Source organism: Triplophysa dalaica, chromosome 21, assembly GCF_015846415.1.
Source record: "Triplophysa dalaica isolate WHDGS20190420 chromosome 21, ASM1584641v1, whole genome shotgun sequence".
NCBI lineage: Eukaryota > Metazoa > Chordata > Actinopteri > Cypriniformes > Nemacheilidae > Triplophysa > Triplophysa dalaica.
Window position 1 is genome coordinate 14,520,042 of NC_079562.1, and position 25,366 is coordinate 14,545,407.

The 25,366-nt window shown below is 38.6% G+C and overlaps 1 protein-coding gene across 2 annotated transcripts; it reads right to left on the reverse strand.

The window, feature by feature from the left end:
* Window positions 1-69: 69 nt before the first annotated feature.
* On the reverse strand, window positions 70-25,273 carry abca7 (ATP-binding cassette, sub-family A (ABC1), member 7). 2 transcript variants are annotated; one of them, XM_056735588.1, is made up of 49 exons: window positions 25,186-25,273; window positions 24,509-24,617; window positions 24,323-24,416; window positions 23,974-24,115; window positions 23,755-23,882; window positions 23,096-23,217; window positions 22,320-22,514; window positions 22,118-22,210; window positions 21,799-22,036; window positions 21,389-21,528; window positions 20,993-21,307; window positions 20,702-20,907; window positions 20,449-20,625; window positions 19,612-19,834; window positions 19,159-19,380; window positions 18,507-18,711; window positions 18,252-18,365; window positions 17,991-18,162; window positions 17,746-17,877; window positions 17,516-17,655; window positions 17,293-17,430; window positions 17,001-17,221; window positions 16,324-16,381; window positions 15,357-15,559; window positions 14,869-14,971; window positions 11,704-11,727; window positions 11,454-11,602; window positions 11,192-11,316; window positions 11,016-11,108; window positions 10,738-10,930; window positions 9,114-9,208; window positions 8,865-8,897; window positions 8,671-8,776; window positions 8,489-8,563; window positions 8,245-8,414; window positions 7,972-8,149; window positions 7,772-7,887; window positions 7,456-7,600; window positions 6,801-6,924; window positions 6,587-6,716; window positions 6,380-6,503; window positions 6,023-6,085; window positions 4,374-4,480; window positions 4,093-4,234; window positions 3,705-3,839; window positions 3,430-3,533; window positions 2,279-2,371; window positions 1,460-1,703; window positions 70-1,313 (listed from the first exon to the last, which is right to left on the reverse strand). In XM_056735588.1, the coding sequence occupies exons 2-49, from the start codon at window positions 24,572-24,574 to the stop codon at window positions 924-926; spliced, it is 7,005 nt and encodes a 2,334-aa protein (XP_056591566.1). In that variant the 5' UTR covers window positions 24,575-24,617; window positions 25,186-25,273; the 3' UTR covers window positions 70-923. The 2 variants fall into 2 exon arrangements, with proteins under 2 accessions (XP_056591566.1, XP_056591567.1); XM_056735589.1 differs by lacking the exon at window positions 11,704-11,727.
* Window positions 25,274-25,366: the final 93 nt, after the last annotated feature.

A 25,366-nucleotide genomic window follows, 5' to 3' on the forward strand; every position in this document is an offset into this window, starting at 1 on the left:
AAAATAATATATAACAATGTATTATAAATTCACACTTTATGATGCAGTTACAGCGTATACACACGAAACTCTTGCACAGTGTATTTATTAATACATATATTTTAAACATTTCTCAACATATGAACATCCAACCATGCACATAAGGAAGGCTGCAAAACTTCAGTTTACTAATATTATCTTTAATAAATACTACCTTCAAAGTAGGCTAGTTTGAAGTATTGTAACAATCATTGAAGTGCTTTGAGAACTTTAAACTAAAGTGCAACCAAAAGAAGACTAGTACAAAAACAAATAAATAAACACAAATGTTGACCACATGAAGGCAGTTTGTGAGTGTGATGCCTGCTCCACACCATGCATTTGACCTTACGGTACATATAGAAATATAGCTTTTACTGAACGTCATGTAACATGTCCAGCAAAAACTATGTCCAAATGATTTGCCCAGACTAAATACTAAATAAAAATGCACATCATGACAATAAGTGCTTATTCAGAAATATGACATTTGTTTAGCCAACTTCAAGTTTCAGAATAGAAAATATATAATTAATAAAAAAGCAGAATTGAATGCCTGAATGATCATTTTGATTACAGCTATAGACTGATATAATGGCAAATATTTGGCCATTTTTAACTAATTCCAATAACCCAGTATAGTATACCAGTGTATACGCGTGACATAATGTCATACATTCTTGTCATTATAATTTCTTTTAGCAAACACATCGTATAAGTTTAAATAATTCATAATTCGCATAAAGCTTTTTGTACAATCGGCCAATAAAACTCTCATATCTGTTAACCAATAACTGAATGATTTGAATGATTGCTTTTAAAGTAACATTTGGTTCAGATAACTGAGAGAGAAAAGGCACCAAACATGGAATAACCACAATGCAGCTCAGATCTCAGATCTGTCTTCACATTTTGCTGTCCTTTGTTTTGCTTTTGACGACAAACAATGCTGATGGGTCTTTAGACGTCTGTTGTCCAGCGGGCTTTGATCCGTTCGCGGCCTCGCCAACAGGTTCCATCTGAATCTGCTGCTTCTGCTTTCTGGAGACAGATGGACTGTTTGATCTGTTTTTTCTGGTCTTTGAGCCGGCCGGCCGAGTCTCGGGTGTTAGTCTCAAGTGAGCAGCCTGATCTGTGGAGGACGATGTGGGTGAGAGCGGCCTGTTGGGTTTCTCTAATCTGAGATGAGTGGGTCGCTGAGGTCTGCTGGGTTGAGCTGCCGCACATCCGCCGTTTACCGTGACCTCCCTGAGCTGATCGTCATCCGTCTGCTCTTTAGCAAAGTTAACAAACACCTGCAAGGTAGAAAAGTCCCTTTTACTTCACAGTGATGACGTTCAAGGGAAGCCATCCCAGGACTGACAATTTGAGATCAATAGCATGAAGTTGATACAGATCCTTTTTATCCAGCACACATTATACATCATCATTATAAACTCACCTGATCCAGTGTAGTCTGTGACACGGAGTATTCAGCTATTCCCAACTCCCCATAGGTATTTGACAGAACCTCAAAGACACGAGCCAGTGAACAGGACTGTGACAGTAGCTGATACTGAAGAACATTCTGATGACTCTCCTTCAGCTGTATCCCAGGGAAAGAGTTCTTGATGTAGGCGTCCACTGGACAAGGTTCTTTAGCCGGAGCGGACAAGCGGAGGATAATAGTGTAACCGTCTCCAAACCTGGCAGAAGAACAGGAATAACAAAAAAGACCTGTTAAGACTTTATTTACTGAGGGCAAACTGAGATGCACAGGAGTATTTAGTCAGATTTAATCAACATAAATGAGATGATGGTTGTGTTAAAAAAACTTGTTCTTTGCAGACAGAACCACTGAGACCTTTCTCAAAATATCTTCTTTTGTGTTGAAAGAGTCATGTACAGGTTTTATAAAACGCGACATTTATAAATGATGTTTATTTCTGAACTATCCCTTTTACACATTTTTACACAAAACCGAATGAAAAATGCTTTAAATATAGTATGCAGTATATGAAGAGTTTGGTTAAAAAAAAAGAATTAAAAAAAAAATCAAAAATCATTTTATCATGTTTTATTGTGCAAGTTAGCTGTATTTTATGTTATTATGGCTTAAATCAAATCAAAACAAACCAAATATTAATTGGAATGCACAAAAAAAAAAGTCTCATTTGGGAACCAAACTTTTCATATATAATGTAGTTCTGACCTGTACATACAGGTCGGTTTATAGCAAATGTATAGCAGTGTGTAGTGTTTTATTATAAAAAGCTGTTACCTGTTCTTCAGGTGCTGAACTGAGCCCAGACACTGGAATCTGCCGTTCACCATGATGGCCATTCGGGTACACAGAGCCTCACATTCCTCCATACTGTACAGAAAGAAAAATCATTCAAGAATCTTCATGAGAAATTAACCACACAACTATTCATTTGCATTTATTTGAGTTCTGACCCATGCTCTCTTTGGTGGAAAGAACTTATCTGAAGCTAATGGGATAATTGGTAAAATGCCTAAAAAATACATTTTTTTTTTGTTCATAAACATGATGAAGTTGTAACGAGGAAGGCGGGACGAGAGCCGTGAAGGAATGACACGGGGCCAGTGCAAGAGTGATAATGAGTGTCAGCGGCGCGTTGCACCGGTCCGGCATCTCTCAAGGAGGAGATTGGAAGCATAAAAGGAGGAGTGACAGGAGTGTACGACGAGAGAGGACCAGGCCTGTACACAGTTGTGTTGAGTTTTATTTATGTTTGGTTGGCCGGCAATCGACCGTGAGGTTGCTGTCGGCCCTTTACTTTTCGTTTTGTATTGTTTGCTTATTTTATAAAAATGGTTAAATGCTCGCCGGTTCCCGCCTCCTTCCTTCCCTACTTTGAACAGTATTACAAAGTTCTTTATGAAAGCCTCTCAGGCTAGCCTACATCAGTTTGTGATAGTTCGCCTTCAAAATATTTTTTTTTCTCATTACTTGCACGCCCTTGTCATTTCAACACAAAAGAAGATATTTTGAAAAATGTTTGTAACAGAAAACCGTTGGTCCCCATTGACTTGCATTGTTTTGTGTCCATACAATAGAAGTCAATGGAGTCAAAAGAAAGAAGAAAAAAGTCATAGGTTTGTCAATACAACATGGTGAGTAAATGATCACAAGTTTCATTTTTGAAGGTGAACTGTTCCTTTAAGGAGATGCTAGTCATTGGATTTGCCAAAGTTTGCACAGTTCATGGCATTGAATATTTGAACAATATTACGGTTTTGTTTTTAACACTTAAGATAAGTCATTGAGATGTCCATAAGTATATGAACATGGGCTTTACATGATAGTCAGCTTATCCAGTCTGGACAGTTCTTGGTTGTAATAAGTTGTAACGTGGTTAAGCTTATGGTTAAGATAGTCGGGGTTATAGCTACAATAGTGCCCCTTACCTGTGGGAAGTGAGAACAACAGCTCGTCCCTCCTTGATAACACTGAGGATACAGTTCCAAAGGAAGCGTTTGGCTTTCGGGTCCATACCTGTCGTGGGTTCGTCCTAAGAAACACACACCATGAGTCATTCCCAACCACATCAACTTATTCAGCGGTTGGCACAAAACGTGTGTGCGAAATCAATGATTTAAGATCTGCGTTTCTAAGGTTAATAACAACAATGACACAACAACAAAACAGACAATTGTTTACAGGTGTGAATATGCCGTCGTACCAGGAAAATGACAGGTGCAGCTCCAATGAGGGAAATGGCGGTTGAGAGTTTGCGCTTATTTCCTCCGCTGTATCCGCCAGCCTCTCTATCTGCATACTGACTCAGACCTAGCTTCTGTATGCCCCACTGCGCCACCTACAGGACAGACAAACAACACCCGTTATATAGCCACAGATCTATGTGTGATCGCTGCCATCTGAACCTTGGTTCACACCAAAGAAGCAGACCAAAACCACTGAAAACGACGAGTCACGGTCAACTTGTGCAGTTCAACTGAAATATGAACTCAACATGGACCATCCAAACATGGCAAAAACAGAAAGATGTGACCCTAAGAATCACATGCTCTGATAACGTAGAAAGAGAGTTTCATTTTTGAGTCTTGTACCTTTGCGACATGAGCTTCTGGCACTCCTCTGAGGCGAGCATAAAACTCCAGGTGCTCTCGGCCCGTCAGCAGGTCACTGATGGCATCAAACTGAGGACAGTAGCCCATCAGCTGATGAACCTTCTCCATTTCTGTAAGAACACTGAGGAAAAACAAGAAGAAAGTGAAGAGATTAAGCATTTCACATTCCAAACCCAAGATATAGGCAACAGTCAAAGTTCAGAATAGAATTATTACAATCGACAGTCAAAAAGACTGAGCAGTGATGATGGTGATCAAACCTGTGGTTGCTAAGAAACGCTTCTCCATAAGTGATGCTGGTGTCTCCAGTCAGCATACGGAAGGTTGAGGTTTTTCCAGCCCCGTTAACACCGAGAAGTCCAAAACACTGCCAATATAAAAATAAAACATGTGAAATTCTATTTCGCATCTAATAATCTCAACTACAGCTAGAAAATACATGCAGGGGAATCCAAGAACTGTAAAGGGTTCAGTTACAGTATGTGTCAGACAAGGTTTTAATAGTTTACTAAAACTAAATCTATTAAAGGCGCAGTTTGTAAATCCGAACATTCAAAACAGATACGTTCAAAACAACAACAACGGCGCAGCTTGATGACGCTGTGAAGGAGTGTGGAATAATGAGAACTGTCCTCTTCAACTCTTACCAAAAAAAATTAAAGAGATTAGTTAAAAAATTATCCATTTCATTTATCCAGTGAAACAAGTCATCTCAAAATTGATAAAAGACATGGAGGTTACTGGTGCATTTTGTTACTTGGAAATAGAAACCATAAACGTTTATTTTATGAATGTGCATTTTCCCAATTATTTGGAGCAATATTTAATATCTGATATTCAACAAAACTATATTAAAGATCAGCTTATCTAGGTAAGACATATTCTTATTGTATAAAATTACAAGTTTAGGGGAAAACCTTTTAGTTAACCTATTGGTCATGTTTGGTAAATTTGACATACACAAATAAAAATGTGTAAATAATAAACCAAACATCGTATTATTTAAAATTGAATTAGGACATTATTTTGTGTCTCTTAAAGATATCAGGAAGCAAAATGATTTTTAGGATCATTGAAACGTAATCCTTTATTACATTTTTGTTTCTTTCTTTCTTTGTTTCTTTCTTCATTGGATCTTTACCGCTATTATAAATGTAACGTTGAATATGATGTGATCCTCAATGTATATTAGTTTGTGATGTTCTTTTTATAAAAGCATATAAAAGAAAATTGTCGTCTTCAACTTCACCACTAATAATCACTCAGACGTGAATGAGAAATCACGTTTATGGATGATGGAAAGTAATAAAGTTTTATAAATGTTGCGTTTTGATGACATGATTTTATTTCACTATAATGAATTAGACATAATTCATCAAATGAATTGTCTCCTAGTCTCCTGCTATTTGCTGAAGGTTGCAGGCGTTCCATCTAGTGTCTTTGGTAAAGCGGATATGACACCATTGAAAGGCGAATGCCAGATACGGTCTGTGTCACTTGATAAAATGACCATTTTCTCACGATTTACAAAAAGTTGGAAACATTTGAGATATTTTAAGTACTCAACTGAACCAAATATATAACATTGGGCTTTTGGTTATTGGACATTTGACTGCAAAAGAGTTACAAACCGCACCTTTAAAATATTTCTGTTTGTTGAAATTTAAATATTGGACAGAATATAAAAATGTGAAATTTTGCCTCCTATTTAAAATTATTCAAATTTATTAATTACTGGAAATAACTAAAAACTAAACAAAAACGTAAATTAAAATACACAAAATAGCAACATTTAAAAAATAAAATAACAATAAAATGATGGGCACCTAAGGAAAATCAAAATTACAATAAAAGTGAACACAAAACTATAATAACTGTGTTGTCTTAGGGATATGTGACTTTAACTCACCTCTCCTCGAGGAATTCCCAAGCAAAGTCGATTCACTGCTGGCTTCCTGCCTGCCATATACACCTACAGAACCACACAGAACATACAGTATATGACATCCTCTAATGCAGTGGTCACCAACCCTGCTCCTGGAGATCGACCGTCCTGTAATTACCTGTCTGTAATTATCAAGCAAACCTGAACACCTTGATTAGATAGTTCAGGTGTGTTTGATCGGGGTTAGAGCTGAAATCTTCAGGACGGTCGATCTCAAGGAGCATGGTTGGTGACCACTGCTCTAATGGATCAAACAACATTGCTTGCAAACATTTCACCCTCCAACAGCAGTTTGTGTGGTATTTTGGTGTGGTTCACTACCTTACTCAGGTCTGTGAGGGTGAGAATGTCTCCCTGAGCTCTACCGTTCTTCACTCGCTCTCTTTCTCTAGCCACATCTTCATCCTCCGCGCCAATAGGAGGCAGCTCAAACCCTGAGCACGGGCTGGGAGTAAAACGCATATCAAGATCAACCATGCAGACATATACAGTATTTAATGTATTCACCGGCTAGGAAAACCGACGTACCTCAAATTAATGAAGAATTTATACTGCAGCAGAACAGTGAAGATGAAAAACACAATGCCCTCCATCGCCATTGCAAACAAGTTCTTCCCCACGAAATCCCAGGATAAAGGCTCCAGGTTCTGTTTGGTTCCTGAAGACAACAAAAATGACGAATATGTGTCTCAACAAATAATGCCCATTGCAGAAACATTCACAGAGAAGTAAGAAATGTTACCCAGCCGCTGAAATGCATCTGCCATAGCCTGGTTCTTGGCCATGTCAATGAGACCTCGACCCAGACAGAAGTGAGGGAAGATCAGGAAGACCTTCTTCAGGATTTTGTTGACCTCATTAAGATGCTGACAATGGAACATAAGGACAAATTGCGGATTGTTATAATAAATATATACTGTATACTGAGTTTGGTTCTAAAATGAGTTAACTCTGTTTTAATTGTTCTTTTCAAAAATCATGTTTTTTTATTGTGCATTCCAATTAATATCAATTAAACTGCAGTTGCTTTGTTTTGATTTAAGCCATTATAAATAAAAGATACAGCTAAACAACATAATAAAAACGAGATTTTTAAACAGAGATTTCTCCTTTTGGAACCAATCTATTCATCTAAAAAAGAAGATAATGCCTCTTTCAATCACATTATTCAACATTGAAAACACGTAAACATACTGTTAACATGTACAGTAATATGTTTCCCGATGTTCATCCTTTGTCAGTCCTAAACCTTCCCACAATCTAACCTTAAAATCTTTAACCTTAAAAAAGGTGATAAGGCATCCCAGCCCTAAGCCTAACTCTACAAGCCGATTGGTTGATCTGGTTCTTGTTTTTGACCAATAATGAGATTCATTCATGACTTGACGTTGTCTGACCTCATCAATAAAGAGCTCGAGGACGAATGTGGCGATGCTGCCGTTGATGCCGATGAACAGGTTGATGGAGGTGAGGACCACGTAAGCAGTGCTAGGAACTGAGAAGATGAAGGACGCCGGATACATCAGTGGAGTGATGGACCAACTGCAACGCACACAACCAAAACAGTCTCAATATGACTGGTCACAACTGGTAAAGTATATTACAGATGGAAAAACATTGTCAATGTTCAAGTTGGTAGACCGTGTTATTCTTTCTGGTTACCCTACTCAAGAATTCTCCAGCATCATATCCGGTCAATCAATGAGCTCTTACCCATACAACAGCAGGAGAAGCACCAGTGCAGGAAGATTCTTCTCAGACACATATGATTCCTGCTGGAAGCTGATGAAGATCAGAACAACCATGGCGGCAGGAACTGTGTAGTTCAACTGCAACACAAGCGTAACACCCATATGGCCTCAATATAAAAAACAAGGTTAACAGAACTCAAACTGCTCTTGAGCATAACTAACCATGTCCCATATGTAGTTGGTGGTCCAGTACAGGATGGGCTTCACTCCACTGACAAACTGCAGGTGTTTAGATTTACTGACACGTTCCTCGATGAGAAACAACACGAAACTGGCGGGAATGAATGACATGGCGAATATAACGCATATGGAAACCAGGACGTCTACTGAGGTGGTCATCCTGCAGAGATGTCAACAGAGACGACGGAAAACATTGAAAATGGAAAACCAAAAGACAGAAAACAAACTGTAAACACACAGGGCCACATTACATACAAGGCCATCTCTGACAGCTGCTCTTTAGTGAGGTTGAGTGGATGATTGAAGGCTGTCATTCCGTATTTGCTTCTTTCCAGGCCGGCTGGTAGGTTGGCACGTAGGAGTCCGTTGTTCATGATGTTCACGAATGACGCCATGGCATGCCATCCCTTATTGTTAAACCAGACCTGGGAGGACACAAGTCGAGAATGACTAAAGAGGTCGTGACTTAAGAGAAGACTGAAACAGGTATCTACCTCACCTTCACATTGTTTTGGCTGGTGAAGCCTTTAAGGACATCTGGAAGTCTGTGAAGGAGCTGATCGAAAGAGCTATTCTGCAAAACAAATACAGTATTTTGGGATTTTCGAGAAAATGCAAGAAGGAAGTGTTCTGTTTGCTTATATCTATCGAACCAACAAATAAAACAAGCAAGTCACAAACCTCTGGAATACTGTAGCGTCTTCTGATGGCTAACACAGACTCTTCAATATACTGGGGTTCATCCACAGCCTGAGAGCTTTTGGCCCCCAGAGAAAAACCTCCATATCTAAGAAAAATCAACACGTAAACATTAAATCAAACAGAAAATCCATGTTTTATATTTGAAACCGTGAGTGTTTGTAGATTTAACTCACCTAAATTCATTCACCCACTTCTTTGTCTTCATGCTGGTTTAAAATAAGAGAGAGGGGCGTTACAGACCTGTGCTATCAAAACAATTAACCCTGCATCCTAATTCACACACTATCCTTTCTAAATAGTATTCAAATGTCCTAAATCATAGTAGGATATGCCATGACCAAAACATTGTAGTTTTAGGGCCAAGTACACATAGACAAACTTGGATGCAGATAAGAACATCAAATACAAATCTGAAATATAACCTTTTCTTCAGAATCTGGGGATATGTTTTGATGAGGTAGTCAGAAATATTGCGTCCTGTCAAGTTTTGCAGGATATCACCAGTCAATCGTTTCATCTGTGGACACAAAAGACAGTATTTTTCCTTCAGTGAGTGTAATCCATACGCCAAGAATCATGTCAAATTGTAACTGTAAATGAAATAAAATATGACCTCTCTGTTCACATACAGCTAAGTGGCCACTACCAATTTAACACTCTTCTGAGAACATGCAAACATTTTTTTTACTTTTTCCCCGCCAGCATTTTAAGAGTAAATAAAAAGAGTTTCCAGCCAGCAGTGTTGTAATATAACAAACAAAAAAACGTAATTACAGTACTAAAGTATTTTTTGGGATACTTTATCTTAAATATAAGTATACTTTACTTGAGTTTTTAAATTTCTGCAAACTTTTACTCCACTCCTATTCCTGAACAAAATCTATACTTTTACTCCGATACATTTCCCCTAATATGTTGGTTACTACAGAGTGATCCTGTCACGATGACGGCACTTAACCAATCGTTGGTTAAATCTTAATGCGCAAGTGCAGACAGTCATGCTCGAATCTCAACACAAGCGCGGACATGTCAGTTTAACCACAATACAATTAAGTTGTTGCGGGAAAACAAATAAATCATATTTTTCAGAAATCCTTCTCCCATCCGCCATGTTTAAAGAAAGAGTTTATGAGAGAGTTGTAAATTATGTAAGCTGAATATTAGTATTCATGTTTAAAAAAATCATTTTTGTTAACAAAACGTGTCTACTTTATTTTGAAGTACAAAATGAGTACAATATTTAGCTGATACTCAAAGACTTGTACTCAAGTCTTATTCTAAAAGGTGACTTTAACTTCTACCAAAGTAGTTTTTTGGCAAGATATTTTTACTTCTAATATTGATTTTTTAGTACTTTATACATCACTGTCAGCCAGCACTTGCATTTTCGTACATGTTTACAAAACCTGCAAGCATTTAACTAAAGAAAAAACATTTTAATTTAGCTCCTATTTATTTCTCAACAACTGAATGTGGAAAAGCTGTAAAATCTTGTTTCACAAATCACAGAAAATGTTGTCAATGACAGGAACAAGTTCTTGTTAATATACATACTGTATACAGTAAGACCAAAAATTTTAAAGAAAATAACAACAACATTTTTTACTAGTGGTTGCAGGACACTGTAGTTTATTTATGCTATTGAGGAAAGCAAAATAAAGTCAACTGTAACATATTACTTTAAACAGTTGACTACCAGTAAAAAAAAATGTGGACCAAAAATTATTCAGACACTTTGACCTGACCATGTTTTGTTGACCAGACTGAACAAAATCAAGCATTGCTTAGACATTGGTTGCCCCAAATTGATATTATCTAATTGTGTACTTAAATTCATTACATTCCTTTCTATCAAAGTTATCTGTCACAGTTTAACTGAGTTCTTGTCATATTTAATGACCATTTTCGAAACTATAGCGAATAAACTGTGACGGTTGAGAAATGTCAAAGGTGTCTAAATAAATATTGGTTTGACTGCAACTGACATCTTATGAGATATTAGACATAATTTAGATGTATTTATGAATAGATCAATAAAAAAAGGACCTGGGGAGGTGGGAGGCCTCCAGCTCCTTCTGGGCACTCGGGCAGCATCCTGCGTATATTCTCAGTACTGCACTCACAGTCAGGGGACGGGCGCTCAACGCTCCAATTGCCTTTATTAAAGAGCTGCCACATGCTGTAGGGAATCTGAGGCCGGAGAAACTTGGAGTTGACGTCCTCTGAACATTCTTGGTCACTGAAAGCCCACATTAAAGGGTCACACACATGTTACATTGTCAGAAAGAGTTATGAGGTTGTGTCACGGATGAGGGAAGTCATACCTGCTCGAGTTCATACATTTGGTCCCGAACCCAGGAGGTTCCAGAAGGGCATCCAGAAGGTTCTGTATGTCGGGGTCGTGTGGGGCATCATTGCTTTATGTGGAACAGACAACAGATAAATAGATATCAGCACATGAGTGCAGATGTTTCTTGCTCTGCTTCTAAAGTGTGTATACCTGAGAAAAGTGAACTGTTCTCCATACATCCACGGCTGAAGCTCCAGAGGTGGATACTTCCCAAATGGCGGGACAATGAGACTGAATAGAAGAGCAATGAGAACAAAAACTGCAGGCAGGACAATCTGGAAAACACAATACAGAGATATATTTAACTTAATTCACATTTATTTACATGCATGCGTTTGGAGGATCATCGTATCACAAGTACATAAAAAAAATTATACAGACTTACAGATATGAGTCTATGATTACTGTGTACCTGTGCAAAGATGCCTCTACGACTGCGAAGCGCGTACTTCAGTCTCTTGGTGAAAAGCGCTCGAAGCTGCTGCCACATAAGGAACCAGCCCATGAGAGGAGCTCCGCCCCCCTGACCCACTCCACTCAGCGGTTCAGTCTCCTGCGCCTCTGTGAAGCACAAACACCTGACGGTTAATCACACACCATCACTGATGTTCTGTCCTGCTGCTGTCAACATTCAGAACCCTCAGCTTTGTGTCATTTTGTACCTTTCCTGATTGGCTGTTTCCGTCCTGCCAGTGAAGCAGAGGGAGGGACATAAAACATCTTTAAAATACCTGACACAGGCAAATCAAAGTCTCACACTTTTAGGAGTCATTTCTGTGTTGACAGCCCATTCATTTTGTCAAGTAAAATGACATTTTATTGCATCCAAATTTGTACAGCTGCTATTGAGAATAGAATTTGTGTATCCCAAATGATGTTATGTTGCATGGATGGTTTGTGGATGCCTTGTTAGAATGTTACCCACAATCCTTTGTAAAATGGAATATCTCTTGAAATCACCACGCACCAGCAAACAAAAGCTTCAATTGTATTTCATGACGTCTTGTTTATTCTCTGCAATATGGTTCCCAGATAATTTTTGGTTGACACATGAACATGAAAGACCAAAGTTGATATGATTAAATAAATGTAATAACATGAAAATACATAATGGAAGCATCTACTTGATTTGACATATAAATAAAATCTCTACATAACATTTTGTAATATATGTATTTTTGTAAAATGTTTTGTTTTTTATTTGAATGATTATTTTCTGCACTAATTGAAGTTTATATTTTTTATTTTTTTTATACATAAATTTTTAAATATTAATGCTAGAAGAAAAAGCCTCTGGTTCACGTGCATTCGAGAGATGACGGAATTTCAGACGTTTTCCACATGGGTGCATTGGATCATTGCCACACATTTAGGTTTGTGCGTGTTTTATAATGTGTTATGTGTTACTGTGATAGGGGAGTTTGTAATTGTTTATGTATACAGTATATTAAAATAAAGACCATGATTATTCAGGCAAATTAGAATCTTATGAGCAGTATTGAAAGCGACACTTATATACTATATTGGAGAAAGACAATACAGCTGTTTACGGTAAGTATTTTATAATAAGGTTTATTTATTAATATTAGTGACAGCGCAATGTTATACTTTGTATTTCTTAATCTTGGTTAATTTTGGAGTCCTACATTACTTACTTTTTCGCAATTTAAGTTTTATCATCTTGAATTTGGTATTATGAATGAACAAAGAATCGTATTTTAAATACAATAAAAAAACAAACCTTGCCGTGGTAGTTTAGGATATCTTATTTACTTTTTTTACCATGATTTTTTATCGTGCATTCGAATTAATATGAATCAAGCTGCAGTTTTTTTCTTTTGATTTAAGCCATAACTCAAAAAAACATCTAACTAACAAAATAAAAAACGTAATAAAAATGTGACTTTTTATTTTTTTTTAACCGAGATCTCATTTTGGAACCAAACTCTTCAAATATGAACAAGTTACACTCTATGTTACAATCTTTGTTAACAGTGTACAGTATTTAAAAGTCATTTCTTATAATACAGTGATGCGATTACGTTTAAATAACACATGAGCTAGGGTGTATAAACTCAAAAAACGTATTAAATGAATATTAGTGCAAAACAGATAAATAGACAGATATTAATTATCATGTTTAACATATATTTAAGTCGAAAAAAAAGACTGTACAGATAAACTTAAGTAGCTCTAAATGACACAAGCGCGGGAAGTTGCTTTACCCTGCGGTGTCAGGGCGTAGATTTGGTTTGAACATTGGGGGGGTTGAACGTCCCAGATAGCACACGAACATCACGGAGACGTCTATTTGAAATTCTATTTTGACGTCTATCTTGACACGATTTTTCTACAACACTTCAAATGCTATTAGATTGTTAACGATAATCTAAAATCTATAATTTACCTTATTCGTAAATGTATTTATTTTTTATTTAGCCTTGTTGTGCAAGCACTGTTGAGCTTGTGCAGAGGCAGCAGATTTTGCCAGAGGGGAACTGGAATCCCCTGGTTGGGCCTGGGTTCTCCTGAGGTTTTTTTTCTCTATTGGTGATTTGAGTTCCTTGCCACCGTTTGCATATTGTTTTGCACTATTTGCCTGGCCGGGGTGGCTGCTTTAGAATTTAGAAGTTAGACATAATTAATATTGCATATAAGAATTTATAGTCCGTTTAATATTTGACCTGTGGTTCTCTCTCCTATGTGTGCTTTCAATGTGCGTGTGCGTGCGAGTGTGTTTGCGTGTGTGTCAATGTGTGTAAGTATGTATGCATATTGTGTGTGTGGAGCATTTGTATGTCTGTCTTTTGTTGTTTTCACCTTTTTCTTGTTTTTACAGGTATATGCCTTTAGTTGTTTTTCTTGTATTCAATGTGTCTCATGTACAGCTGCTTTGTAACAATGAAAATCGTAAAAAGCGCTATATAAATAAAGTTGAGTTGAGTTGGGATGTGTGTGTTTACATCTGGAAGACGTATTTTTTAGAGTGTTTGCTCATTTGCAATACGTCTATAGGACGTTTCCTGTTAGATGTCTTTAAGATGTAATGATTTAGAATGTATGTTAAACTGACATAAATTCTAACATAGAGAAGATTATAAAAAGAAAGAAATTAAGTATTGAAAGCGCCAGTAGGCGGCAGCGATTCACTGTTTTAATGAGTGAGCCACTTAAATTATTCATTCATCCAATTCGTTCAAAAGTCAGATTACTTTAGGAAGAAAACAAACATCATTGTGAATGCTTTTGTCATTGATAATTACAGACACTATTGAAAAATTAACTAGCGAAACAGATGGCTGCTTTGGTAACTTGTTATAATGATAGTTATAGCTAAATACATTGCAATGGATTAGCTAGCTAACATATATGGTGTGTACTTAGCTATTATTACACAATATTCTCATACCTCATTCTCAGTACATGCTTTATTTTTTTTGCATCCCTCTCTGACCAGCAGTTAAATATAGTCCGCTGTGCAGCGCTTCTCTTCATTTTTGGCGTACGTTAAGTTACCCGTGTGCTCTCCCATTCAAACACCACTCGCGTTGTTTTGGTGAAAGTGCGACTCATTGGTTGGGCGTTACCAATCGGTTCAATGGAGGGGGAGTATTTTTTGTCTAATTTATTATGACAAACTCATATTTGATTATTGTAACAAAAAAAAGTAATTCTACATATTTTTCATTTGATCTACTGTGATTTTCATGTTGAAATATTGGAGGGGTTGTAACTGATGGATTTGAATATTGGGGGGGTTACCTCCCCCCCATAAACTACGCCCCTGGGTGTCGTAGTATCCAACTCTTGTGAAAAAGAACCATTACCTATATCTTTGTTCTCAGACGGTGCCCTCTGATGGCCTGGAGATGCAACGGGGTCCTCAGGGTCTGCATCCACACCGGTCTCCTCTGCCACCCGCAGAAAGATCTAAAAATATTGATGCACAGCAATACATTACAGTCTGGAAAAGCCCCTTCTGCCCAAACATTGATCTGTGGTGGAACGACATAATCGTGTTACAGCAGCCACGTAAATAAACCCTCTCAGATTGATCTGTTTATTTTTAGATATTGTCAGAACAAACAAAACAGCTTTAGGCAGGATTGCCTTGTGTAGTGCCAGAATGGGATAATGACGTATTTAGGCCACGCATGCCACAACCTTGAAGTTCAGACAGAAGTAAATCCCATTTACAGACACATAAAAGAGTGAGGAAAACAATACCCTTAAGTCGGATTGGATATAAGCGTCATCTAAATTCCTAGATGTAATGTAAATGTTTCAGGAGCGACCATCGACCGGGTCATCTCACCTCTTCTAACGTGGCGTCGGACAGCCCGTAACTGACCACGCTGAACTCGCCCTGCCGCTTGTCCAGCTCGTGTAAAAAGATGGCTAGACTGCCGTCCTCAGAGGCAGCGTGAGGTAGGTTGATCACCGCTTCTCTGCCGATGTCCTCCACCAGCCGGGCATCAGGGATGTACTGCTGTGCAAAGGTCAGCAGGGCAGACACGTCTAGAGAAGAAGAGAGATAGGACGGATGAAAATGATGACTGGATTTAAAAGGATAGTTCACCCAAAAATGAAAATTCTGTCAAAATTCATCATCAGGTTGATATTTGGAAGAATGTCAGTAACAAAACCAATTTCATCTTCCACTTACTGCCATAGTAGGGAAAATAAATACTATGCGAGTCAATGGGGGATGAGATCTGTTTGGTTGCTGACATTTTTCCAAATATCATCCTGTGTCTTCAGCAGAACAAATAATGAGTAAATGATGACAGAATTTTTCATTTTTAGGGTGAGCTGTCCCTTTAAATAGCATGGGACCACTAGACAAAACAACAGACTAGATGCTTCCAAGATATGACTTTCCCCAAAGAAATACCCAAAGCTTCTCATATTCTTATCTTTTTTGAGTAATATATCCATTTTTTTAATGATCAAGATGTATTGCCAGTTTGTAAGGGCTTTATGTAAGTGATGTCAAAATGTGTTAAAAATACTGTAGCATAGTATCGTATTTACTATAGTAAACTGTAGGTTTTTTAGCATTTCTATTGTAAATATTACAGAATACTACAGTATGCTACATCAGATGACGTAACAGAAGCTACACAGTCAGTTCACCAATTTTTCTGCAGTATAATTCATGTATATCATATTTTTAATTAAATTTAACCTATTTAAAAAAATATAAGTCGAAGCCCCCCACATTACCACTACAGCCCACCGGGGGGCACGACCCACGGTTTGGGATGAACGGATTTACCCACCGAATCCGTTATCCTCACTGCCCAATCCAGTGTCATCACTCACAGACGAATCGCTGTCCTTTAACACAGAAACGTTAGGAAAACATTTAAGGAATGTACAACGGTGCGTTACGTCAGAGGGTAGGAAATGTTACATTGCGTTAAAAGGCAGGAAATGTTTTTGAAATTATTTCTCCCATCCAACTATCTTGACATCTAGCCAACAAATGAAACGGTCACCGAACATCATGTTGTTTGTTTGAGTTTCTATTTACAAAACCAAGAGGCTTGCAGTGTGGGAGAAATGTCAAAAAACAGACCTGTTGCATTAAATTATGGAGGTGTGTGGTTGAAATTTGGTCTGAAGTCAACCAATCAGACATTTAGCCTTTAATAAAACGGCCTACTGAACACACCGACTGTAAAACTACTTAGACATATATATTACGCCCACATCACTTTTTACAACCGTCAAGTTTTTGGCGAAGTATATAGACTAGATTTGTAGTGGCATTTGTATTAGTTTAGTTTTACCACAATTACCTTTTCTACCACCAGACTGTCAATACGCACCCGAATAGTTTTACCTACTCCCCATGCTGAATATTCAATGTTCTTAATATTATTACATAAAAAACAGGTAAATACATTACATGTAAAATACTGCACCTCTCTGGGATCAATTGGCATCATCTCACCTTGGTCACTACAGTGGAGAGCAGTTTGCCTGTGCTGGTGCTGCTGGGCGTCCTGTGCATGTCTCTCTTTACCAGTGTGAGGTAATACCCCGTCCCCAGACGCGCCTTGAGAAAGAGAGGCGTGCCGCAGCAGCAAAGCTTTCCCTGGGAAATGATGGCGATGCGGTCACCCAGCAGATCAGCCTCATCCATATAATGCGTGGACAGAACGATGGTTCGGCCTTAACAAAGGAGACGTTTAGTCTTTCATCTGACAAAACAACATACTACAAGTCCCGATGACAAGACTGACCTTCGCGATATTTGAGCAGAAGGTCCCAAATCCCACGTCGGGAGTAGGGGTCCACTCCGGCTGTGGGCTCATCCAAGACCACCACCTTTGACCCGCCTATGAATGCGATGGCCACGGATAGTTTCCTTTGCATGCCACCTGCCGAGAAACACACACAAAAAAAACGAGTCTGTTTAGATCCATTTTGATTTCACATTGACACGTGTATGGATGTGAAATGTACCTGAAAGGTTTTTGGTCTGCTCGTGGCGTTTGTGCTGCAAGCCCACATCCTCCAGAAGTGTGTTTATCTCTGCCTTTACCTGCTCCTTGTTCATGCCCTTTATCCGGCCGTAGAACCACACGTGCTCCTCCACCGTCAGACTTGAAGAGTACAACAGAGAACATCGTGATGGATGAGTCTAATACCATGGCACATTTGGGTAAATTATTTGATGTAGACTGATGCCCTACATGTCGAAGAGGACGTTGTGTTGTGGACAAACTCCCAGAGTTTTGCGGATGATGTCCATATCAGTACGGATGTCCATTCCCTTTACATATATCGTACCAGCGGTGGGAGGAAACAGGCCTGTTAGAATTGACCTGTGAGATGAGAAAAATCATCGTGAAGCCTTCAATGACTGCAGTATTGACTTAAACGTAAAAGCATAAGTTGAATTTGATATTTGCAACAATTTATTTATTTAGGCCCTTACATGGTTGTTGTCTTGCCAGCACCATTGTGACCCAAAAAGGAAGTTATTTGGCCCTCATAGAACTTTATGTTAAGGTGATTGACTGCAAGCTTGGCCCCTGTTTTGTAAATCTTTACTAAGTTTCTTATGGCAACTCCCAGAATGAGGTTTGTTGGCTCGGCCTCAATCCGATCTGTTAACAGAATTAAGATTCAGCTGATCAAAAAGACTTTTCACTTTTTCATTGGAAACATAACGTCACTCACAGACCGAGGTTCTTACCGTCTGTTTCCTCTCTAGGTGCTGGGGGAATAGGTAACCCCACCTCCAGTGGCACCCCTCCCCAGTAATTCAACTGAAAGATAAAATACCAGGGTCTGGGGATCCCATATTGCCCTGTGAAACACTCACAGTTACTGTCATATTTGTTCCCACAGCCTAATTCCACTCAACAACATTAATGACACGATAATCAATAAAAGATATGCAACATCAATATTTTTTTAATTTCTGTTCACACATGAAGCGCCTCCTTACCTGGAAAAACAGCTTCTATATACCAGGTGGCCAATGCATAGATGACAGCGTCTACATACAGCATCACAATGGAGGTGGTGAAGTTGTAATCGTCTCCCTCCATGGGACTGGATCTTAGATTAAACCACTGGATCCCAACCCCCTGTTCCTCATACTGAGAGAAATACTCACAGCCAAAGCCAAAGGCCACAGGAGACAGGAAGCTCTACAAGACAACAAATCCCATCAGACATCTGGATAAAAGTGTAGTCTGTTTCTAACATAGCAAGCAGTCGTTCATTCATTGACCCTTTATTCATTCATTCATTCACACTTCATTTGTTCGTTCATTCATTCATTCATTGCTACTTCATGTGGTCCTTCGTTCTTTAATTCACTCACTCACTTATTAAGACTTCATTCATTCATTCAGTCGTTCATTTGTCACTCAATTATTGAGAATTAATTAATTAAATTATTCACGCTTTGTTAGTCACTCACTCACTTCATTCGTTCATGCAATGATTTATTCATTGAACACTGACTCACTCTGTTCCTCTGAGTAAACTATCTTGTGCATTTGGAAGACTTGGAACAAATCACAAAGCTCTTATTTAAGCTTCGGATGTGAGTAATCTAATCTGGCTTTCAGAAAGTAGATGATGGATCTCACCGCTAAAATCCTGTGTGTACTGCTTAGATATTCCCTCCAGGCCACACACAGCACATACGGCAGGTACAGGGTGAAGTACACCAGCCCTCCGCATGCGGCCGCCAGGTTGCAACGTGAGAAGAACGTGCTGATGAGGAAACAAAGCATGATGGTGGCTGTGGCGAAAGCAGTGAGGAAGAAGAAGATGACGGCGGGGTCGCTGTATGGTAAAATATCTCCCACCTGCATGAGAGAAAACCATGTAAAACTCTAGAATGCATTTGAAGACCAAGAGCCAAAAATTCTAATTCTGAATGATTTGGATAATATATAGTAGAATAACGCACATACAGTACTGATAAAGTGGAGTGACAAACATGGTCAGTTGCAGTGTGTGAATGTGGTCTATGACATTTAGTTCTTAAAGGACCATACATTTAATTATAATGCATATGGGGCACTACCAGTGTTTACCTTTAGGGCGGCGATAAGGAGTCCAGCACTGAAGAGGAAGGGCAGAAAACTGCTGATGAACCAGCTGAGCCACAGCATTCCAGAGCTCAATCCCATTATACGCATGGTTTCCTTTAGACGAGCCTCTTTCTCATACACTACACCTTTTATGATCATCGCCACAGAATAGATCCACGCCAGTGTCATAAAGAGAGGTAAAGAACGATTCAGGACACGTATGAACCTATGACACAGGACACAGGAAAATAAAGTGTTGGTCACAATTGTGTGAATAATCAGTTATTGCTTACATTGATGTGTTATAAAATAAAGGCAAATATAATTATGAAAAATATATTATTATGTAACTAAAGATAATAACATAAAATCAATCACAATATTAAAATGACTAATGGGTTATTTAAAAAATATGTATAATAAATCAAGTCAAAATATTATTAAAATAATTTTCAATGTAGTAAAAAAATACAATTAAATAAAAATATTAAAATAACAAAAGTTTAAATCTAAATCACTTTGCACTCAGTGTTAAATAAATATTTATTAAATGAATATATAAAACATTAATATTTTTTTTATTATAATAAATATTTCTGTTTAAATATATAAAACGGAAGCACAATAAATACATTTACTAAAACATTTTATGCTCTAGCATTTCTTGTTATATTTTGTGAACATATTACTGAAGAATGACCATATGATATATTTCAAACACCTATTTATTTAAATTTTGCTTCCCTGTATTTACAATAAATCATCTTTGATACTGTACAATACTGTGAAAAGCGCTATAGAAATACATTTGAATTGACTTGAATATTATGTAGAACTTACGCATCATCCACAAAGCAGGGGTAAGGCATCTGCTGCACATATATGCCTGTGTTTGGCTCTTTATCTGTGTGCAAACGGGTGATGGCTCTCTCTACCAAATCCTGCACGTAAATAAAACCGCCCCAAACGTAGCGAAGGTCACTAAAGGGCTCAGCAGCCGGGCCTGGATCCCAAAACCTGTAACATGACATCAGCATGGTTACACATGACCATGGACACCCTTTATGATGAACTAATGTGCATTTCTATATACTTGTCTTTGATCTTGTTTGTGCGGGTTACGTCATCTATGTCCATCCGGATCTTATACTTCACATGAGGAGGCAGTGAGGATGATGAAGTGTTAGGAAGAAGGAAGACGATTCCAGCCCAAAACTGACGATCTTCAAGCAGCTCCAAAGCTCGCTCGACCAGCTGACCCTCAGTGGCCACGCCCTCCAGTTTATTTAAAGAAAAGCACTAGACGTAGAGAATACAGATTAAGATGTGCTTTATCACAGCACTATGATGCTTCCCATAATGTCTGCAAGTCTCTTTTTATTACCTTAGTAAGCTCTGATAGAGTGCTGATGGTGTCGTTTAAATCTTGATAAAGATCCAGCCAGGTGGGCGGAGCTCCATCCTTACGGGGCGTGTCCGGGTCAGGTGTGGAGAGAAAGTGGGCGATACGAGAGGCCGTCCAGGAGGTGCTCTCCAAGCGCAGGTTCACGAGCACTGCCACCTCAGGTCTCCTGAGTAGATCCTGTAAAAGTCGAATTTCCACGCTGCTCTCCATGTAGGTTTTGATTCTGGGACCTACTTCCTGCCACGCCTCCATCACCTCACTCATAATCTGGAAGTCCTGAAACGTCTTGTTCACCTGGATGAAAATGTCAAGGTTACACAAAAAGACAACAGATATGGAAGCGGAGGGGAGGGGGGTAGAGTAAAGGGGACGTACCTCTGCCATGACAGCACGGGTGAGCGGTGTGTCCGGTGTGTATAGCAGCTTCCCGATAAACAGCGGTTTGATGCCACGCCACACGATCCGTGAGAGAGGGTTCGACTCAAGGCTTCGGATCAAGTTTTCACAAAATGGAGCTAAAAGAAAAAAAGTCTTTTATTATTATATTATTTATTTATATTATTTTCTTATTCACATAATATGATTTCTAGAATATAAAAATACTAATATATATTAATTATTATTTTTATTATATAATATAAAAAAGTATATTTTTAATTATTTATATTATTATTCGATTATTTGTAGTTAATCAATCAGTTTTACAACTATAAAAGGGTCATATAGTAAGAAAACGAACTACCTTGATACAATCTAGTGTAACTAAGCTGAAGTAACACACTTACTGGTGCTGTTGTCATTTTCTAGGTTTTTTTCCTCGGACCCATTTCTCCCCAGGAATGATTTAATGTCCTGGTCTTCATACCAGTTGAATGAGGGGATTCTCTCTCCACCCACCTCCGGGTGTCCACACATGATCCTGGAGAAGGCACGAAAGCTCTCGCGTGGCAGAGTGGAACGGTTTGTGGGTGTTAAAAGCCTTAGTTCAGAGTTTAGCTGTGAGAAACTGGACAGAGAGGAGATCTAACAAAAAGAGAAGGAGAATCTGTGATGTGCAAACGTCCTCTATCATCATTTACATAACAAGATCCAACAGCCACATACGTCATCCATAACTGAGGCCAGTTCCTGAGACACGGAGGACACGGCCCTGCTGAGGACTGGCAGATCTGCCGCATTTGCTCTCAATCGTTCTCTCTGAGAAGAAAGACACAAGAATAATATACAAATTTAGACGGGACTGACTACTACAAAGTATTTTTTATTTGATTGGAATGCAAATTGGTTGGAGTGTGAATTCACTGACCGTGAGGATCTTACTAAAGTCCAGTTCGGAGAGAAAGATCTGCTCCACTCTCTGCATTATATCTGATGGCACAGCACACAGCACCCCCTGCAGCTCAGGGAAAGAATCTCCATCTTTAACGGTGAGGTAATGACTCAAGAGAGATGCGTTACAGACGAGGTCAGACAGACGCAACCCTCCACCTGCTAATGCCACCTTGAGAACATCAAATGAAGAGCAAGACGTTAAAGTCCCCATGAACAGGAAGATGGGATCGTTTTTCTTCCGTAACTTGACGCATTTCCGAGTGAAAAGGAATTTCTAATGAGAAAAATAGTGGGCGTGGCTTTCGTCTTTCTCTGCGATTTGGTTGGATGTAGAAAAACATTTTGAAATGGAAATGGCAGCAGGCTGACAGTTGAAGGGGAGGAGTTAACGGATGCTCCGCCCAAGCCGTCTAATTTACGTCATTTCAGATGGACAGTCATTACAGGAAGGAAGTGCATTTTCAGATTTTAACTAAAGATTATGATGACACGTGGATTTTAAATAGAGAATGACCCACATTAATTAACTATTTACAGTAAACGCTGCAATATTTCATGAAAAAGATTAACATCGAACATTGTCATTTTTTATTTCACCTTGACTTTAATGTGGAGCGATAAACAACAACAACATTATATCAATAATAATATATTAATAATAATAATAATATAATAATATACAGCTAGAAATGTCCCCAATGCTTAAACTATCAACTAAAAGACTTTAGAGAAAGAAGATTTTTTTCTCACCACTTGAAGGTTGAGTAGTGCCCTCAGGAGCTGATCAATGTATTCTGAGGGGATGCTGGTGTTTGAACTCAGGAAGGATGTGAAGCTTTCATTGGCTCTGAGATATTCACCAACTGGAAGATCTTTAGATGTGTAACAATCACAAAGAAAATGTTACAAGCTTTCAGTGCAACACAGTATTCATGTTTTACAAAGAAAAAAGATTCTGAGGCCATTGTAAAACTTTTAATCCTGTTCATAATCTTTGCTAAAAGTGTCAAATGACACACATTTTGTTCTGGATTTGCAGGGCATGAGAAAGACATTAAATGTGCTTGTGCTGTGCCCAATAAAAATAGGATTGTGGGAGTTCTCTGCGCAAAAAACAGCCTGACCTGAACATTGCAGGAAAAAAAATCTTTCATACAGTAGCTTGCCATGATAGCACACATACATCTGGTTTACAGTGTGAAACCTTTCTGAGAGATCTCTCCTGAATCTTTAGCAATAACGTATGTGAGATTACTCAAATCAGAAAATATTCCCAAATTTCAAATCTCCCCAAAAGCCTTCAAAAAGAAAAATCATATTTCTGTCTAAGTAACACAACTGAAATAGTAGAGATTTCATTTGTGATTATTTGTTTAATTGTACTAAACATCCTCATTAATATGTCATACTTGGCCAGGCATCTGGTCTCTCCCCGAGTCTCTGGACTGCCAGCGACAAGTCTTGTAGGCCAGAGAAAGCCGTCCGGTTTCCACTGATGCGGAGGACGGTCCTGAGATCGACTAAAAGTCGTGAGAGTCTATGAACAAGAGAATACACCTTCATTAAGCACTGAGATCAAAATGCAAACATGACAATGCACTGTTTGAGATTACAGTGGGATGACTCACATGGAGTTGTCGAAGTTGCTCACTCGGCCGGGCGTCTCTCCAGGCGTGGGGTGATGAAAGCAAGGGTTGTTGATATTGCAGACGATGCCCTGAAGCCATGCCAGCGTGCCGGCCGACGGAAGTGCCTTGTTTGGAAAGTGACCTGAAGCATTAAAAACACGAAAACAGTTTCAATCAAACAACAATTCGTATCTGTGATTTTGATCAAAGCTAGCTTTCAGAAAGGTCACCATTTAGTAAAAACAATGTCACCAAGGTTTAATAATGTCCTGATTTTCACAGCAGCTAATCTGTTTAACTGCCCTGCCACCTGCCAAGACGGAATGAAAATACACGAGAAGTCACTTACACTGGCTCTGTTTATACACCGGGTGTGATTGACGGACCGCAATGAGGATGAGGAAGAGAAAGAGCGGCCAGAGGAGTTCAATGACCAGTTGGACCTGTAAAGAAAGATAACCGCTATGTTATAGCTGATATTACACTAAAGACAGACTGTTCAGTAAGCGTGTGAGTGTGCTGTGGTTGGGAAAACCTTGTTTCTCCTGCGATACGTGAAGTTTTTCCACAGCAGCAGGTACAGCTGAGTGCCAATGGTCATGATGGAAGGCACAGATCTATACTGCCATGGTCACGCAGGAAACCTACAATTAAGAATGAATAGTAATACCACCGTTTAAAAACAATCATACAACTGAACAAATGAAGAAAACTAATGAATAGTTAAAAGATACGATCTCTTTAGCTTTGATCGTCACTCCTTGATCATGAAATCCTCATTATCCTAATAGGCTTAGACTGAAGATAGAAGAATGTCTTAGAAATACAAGACAGGAAAACTCTTTAAATTAAATAGAATATATTATTGTAATGACATGTATTTATTATTGTCACTGTTAAATCCACCATAACTAGCTATAGAAAGACAAATGTGAACATTTTGCATAGAGCTTATGACACAACCAATGGCACGTCATGTGCAGTGTGTCGTTTCAATAAAAAACAATTATGCAAGTGACACTTTATGTGCTATTCCGCAATATTATGATAAAAAATAATCCATGTTACAGAATAAAATTATGATCGACATTAATATGTAATGAATCATTCATAACAGATGATCTCTGAATATCAAATGATTCGCACTTCCGGCCCCGTGTTTTTAGGTATCGCGATATATTAATCTACGAACACATCACAATCGATTGTTACCTTTCGTTTAAGCCAATTCTCCTTTTCCTCGTGAATTTAAAGAGCGTCCATTCCTGCAGTCTTGCGTGCGCGCTGCCGGTGTTATAAGATCACTTTGAGGAAGCAGAAATGTGGGCGGAGTCTCCATTCAAAACACTGAAACTACAATGAGGTCCGAACCAATCGCATTCTTCATACTAGT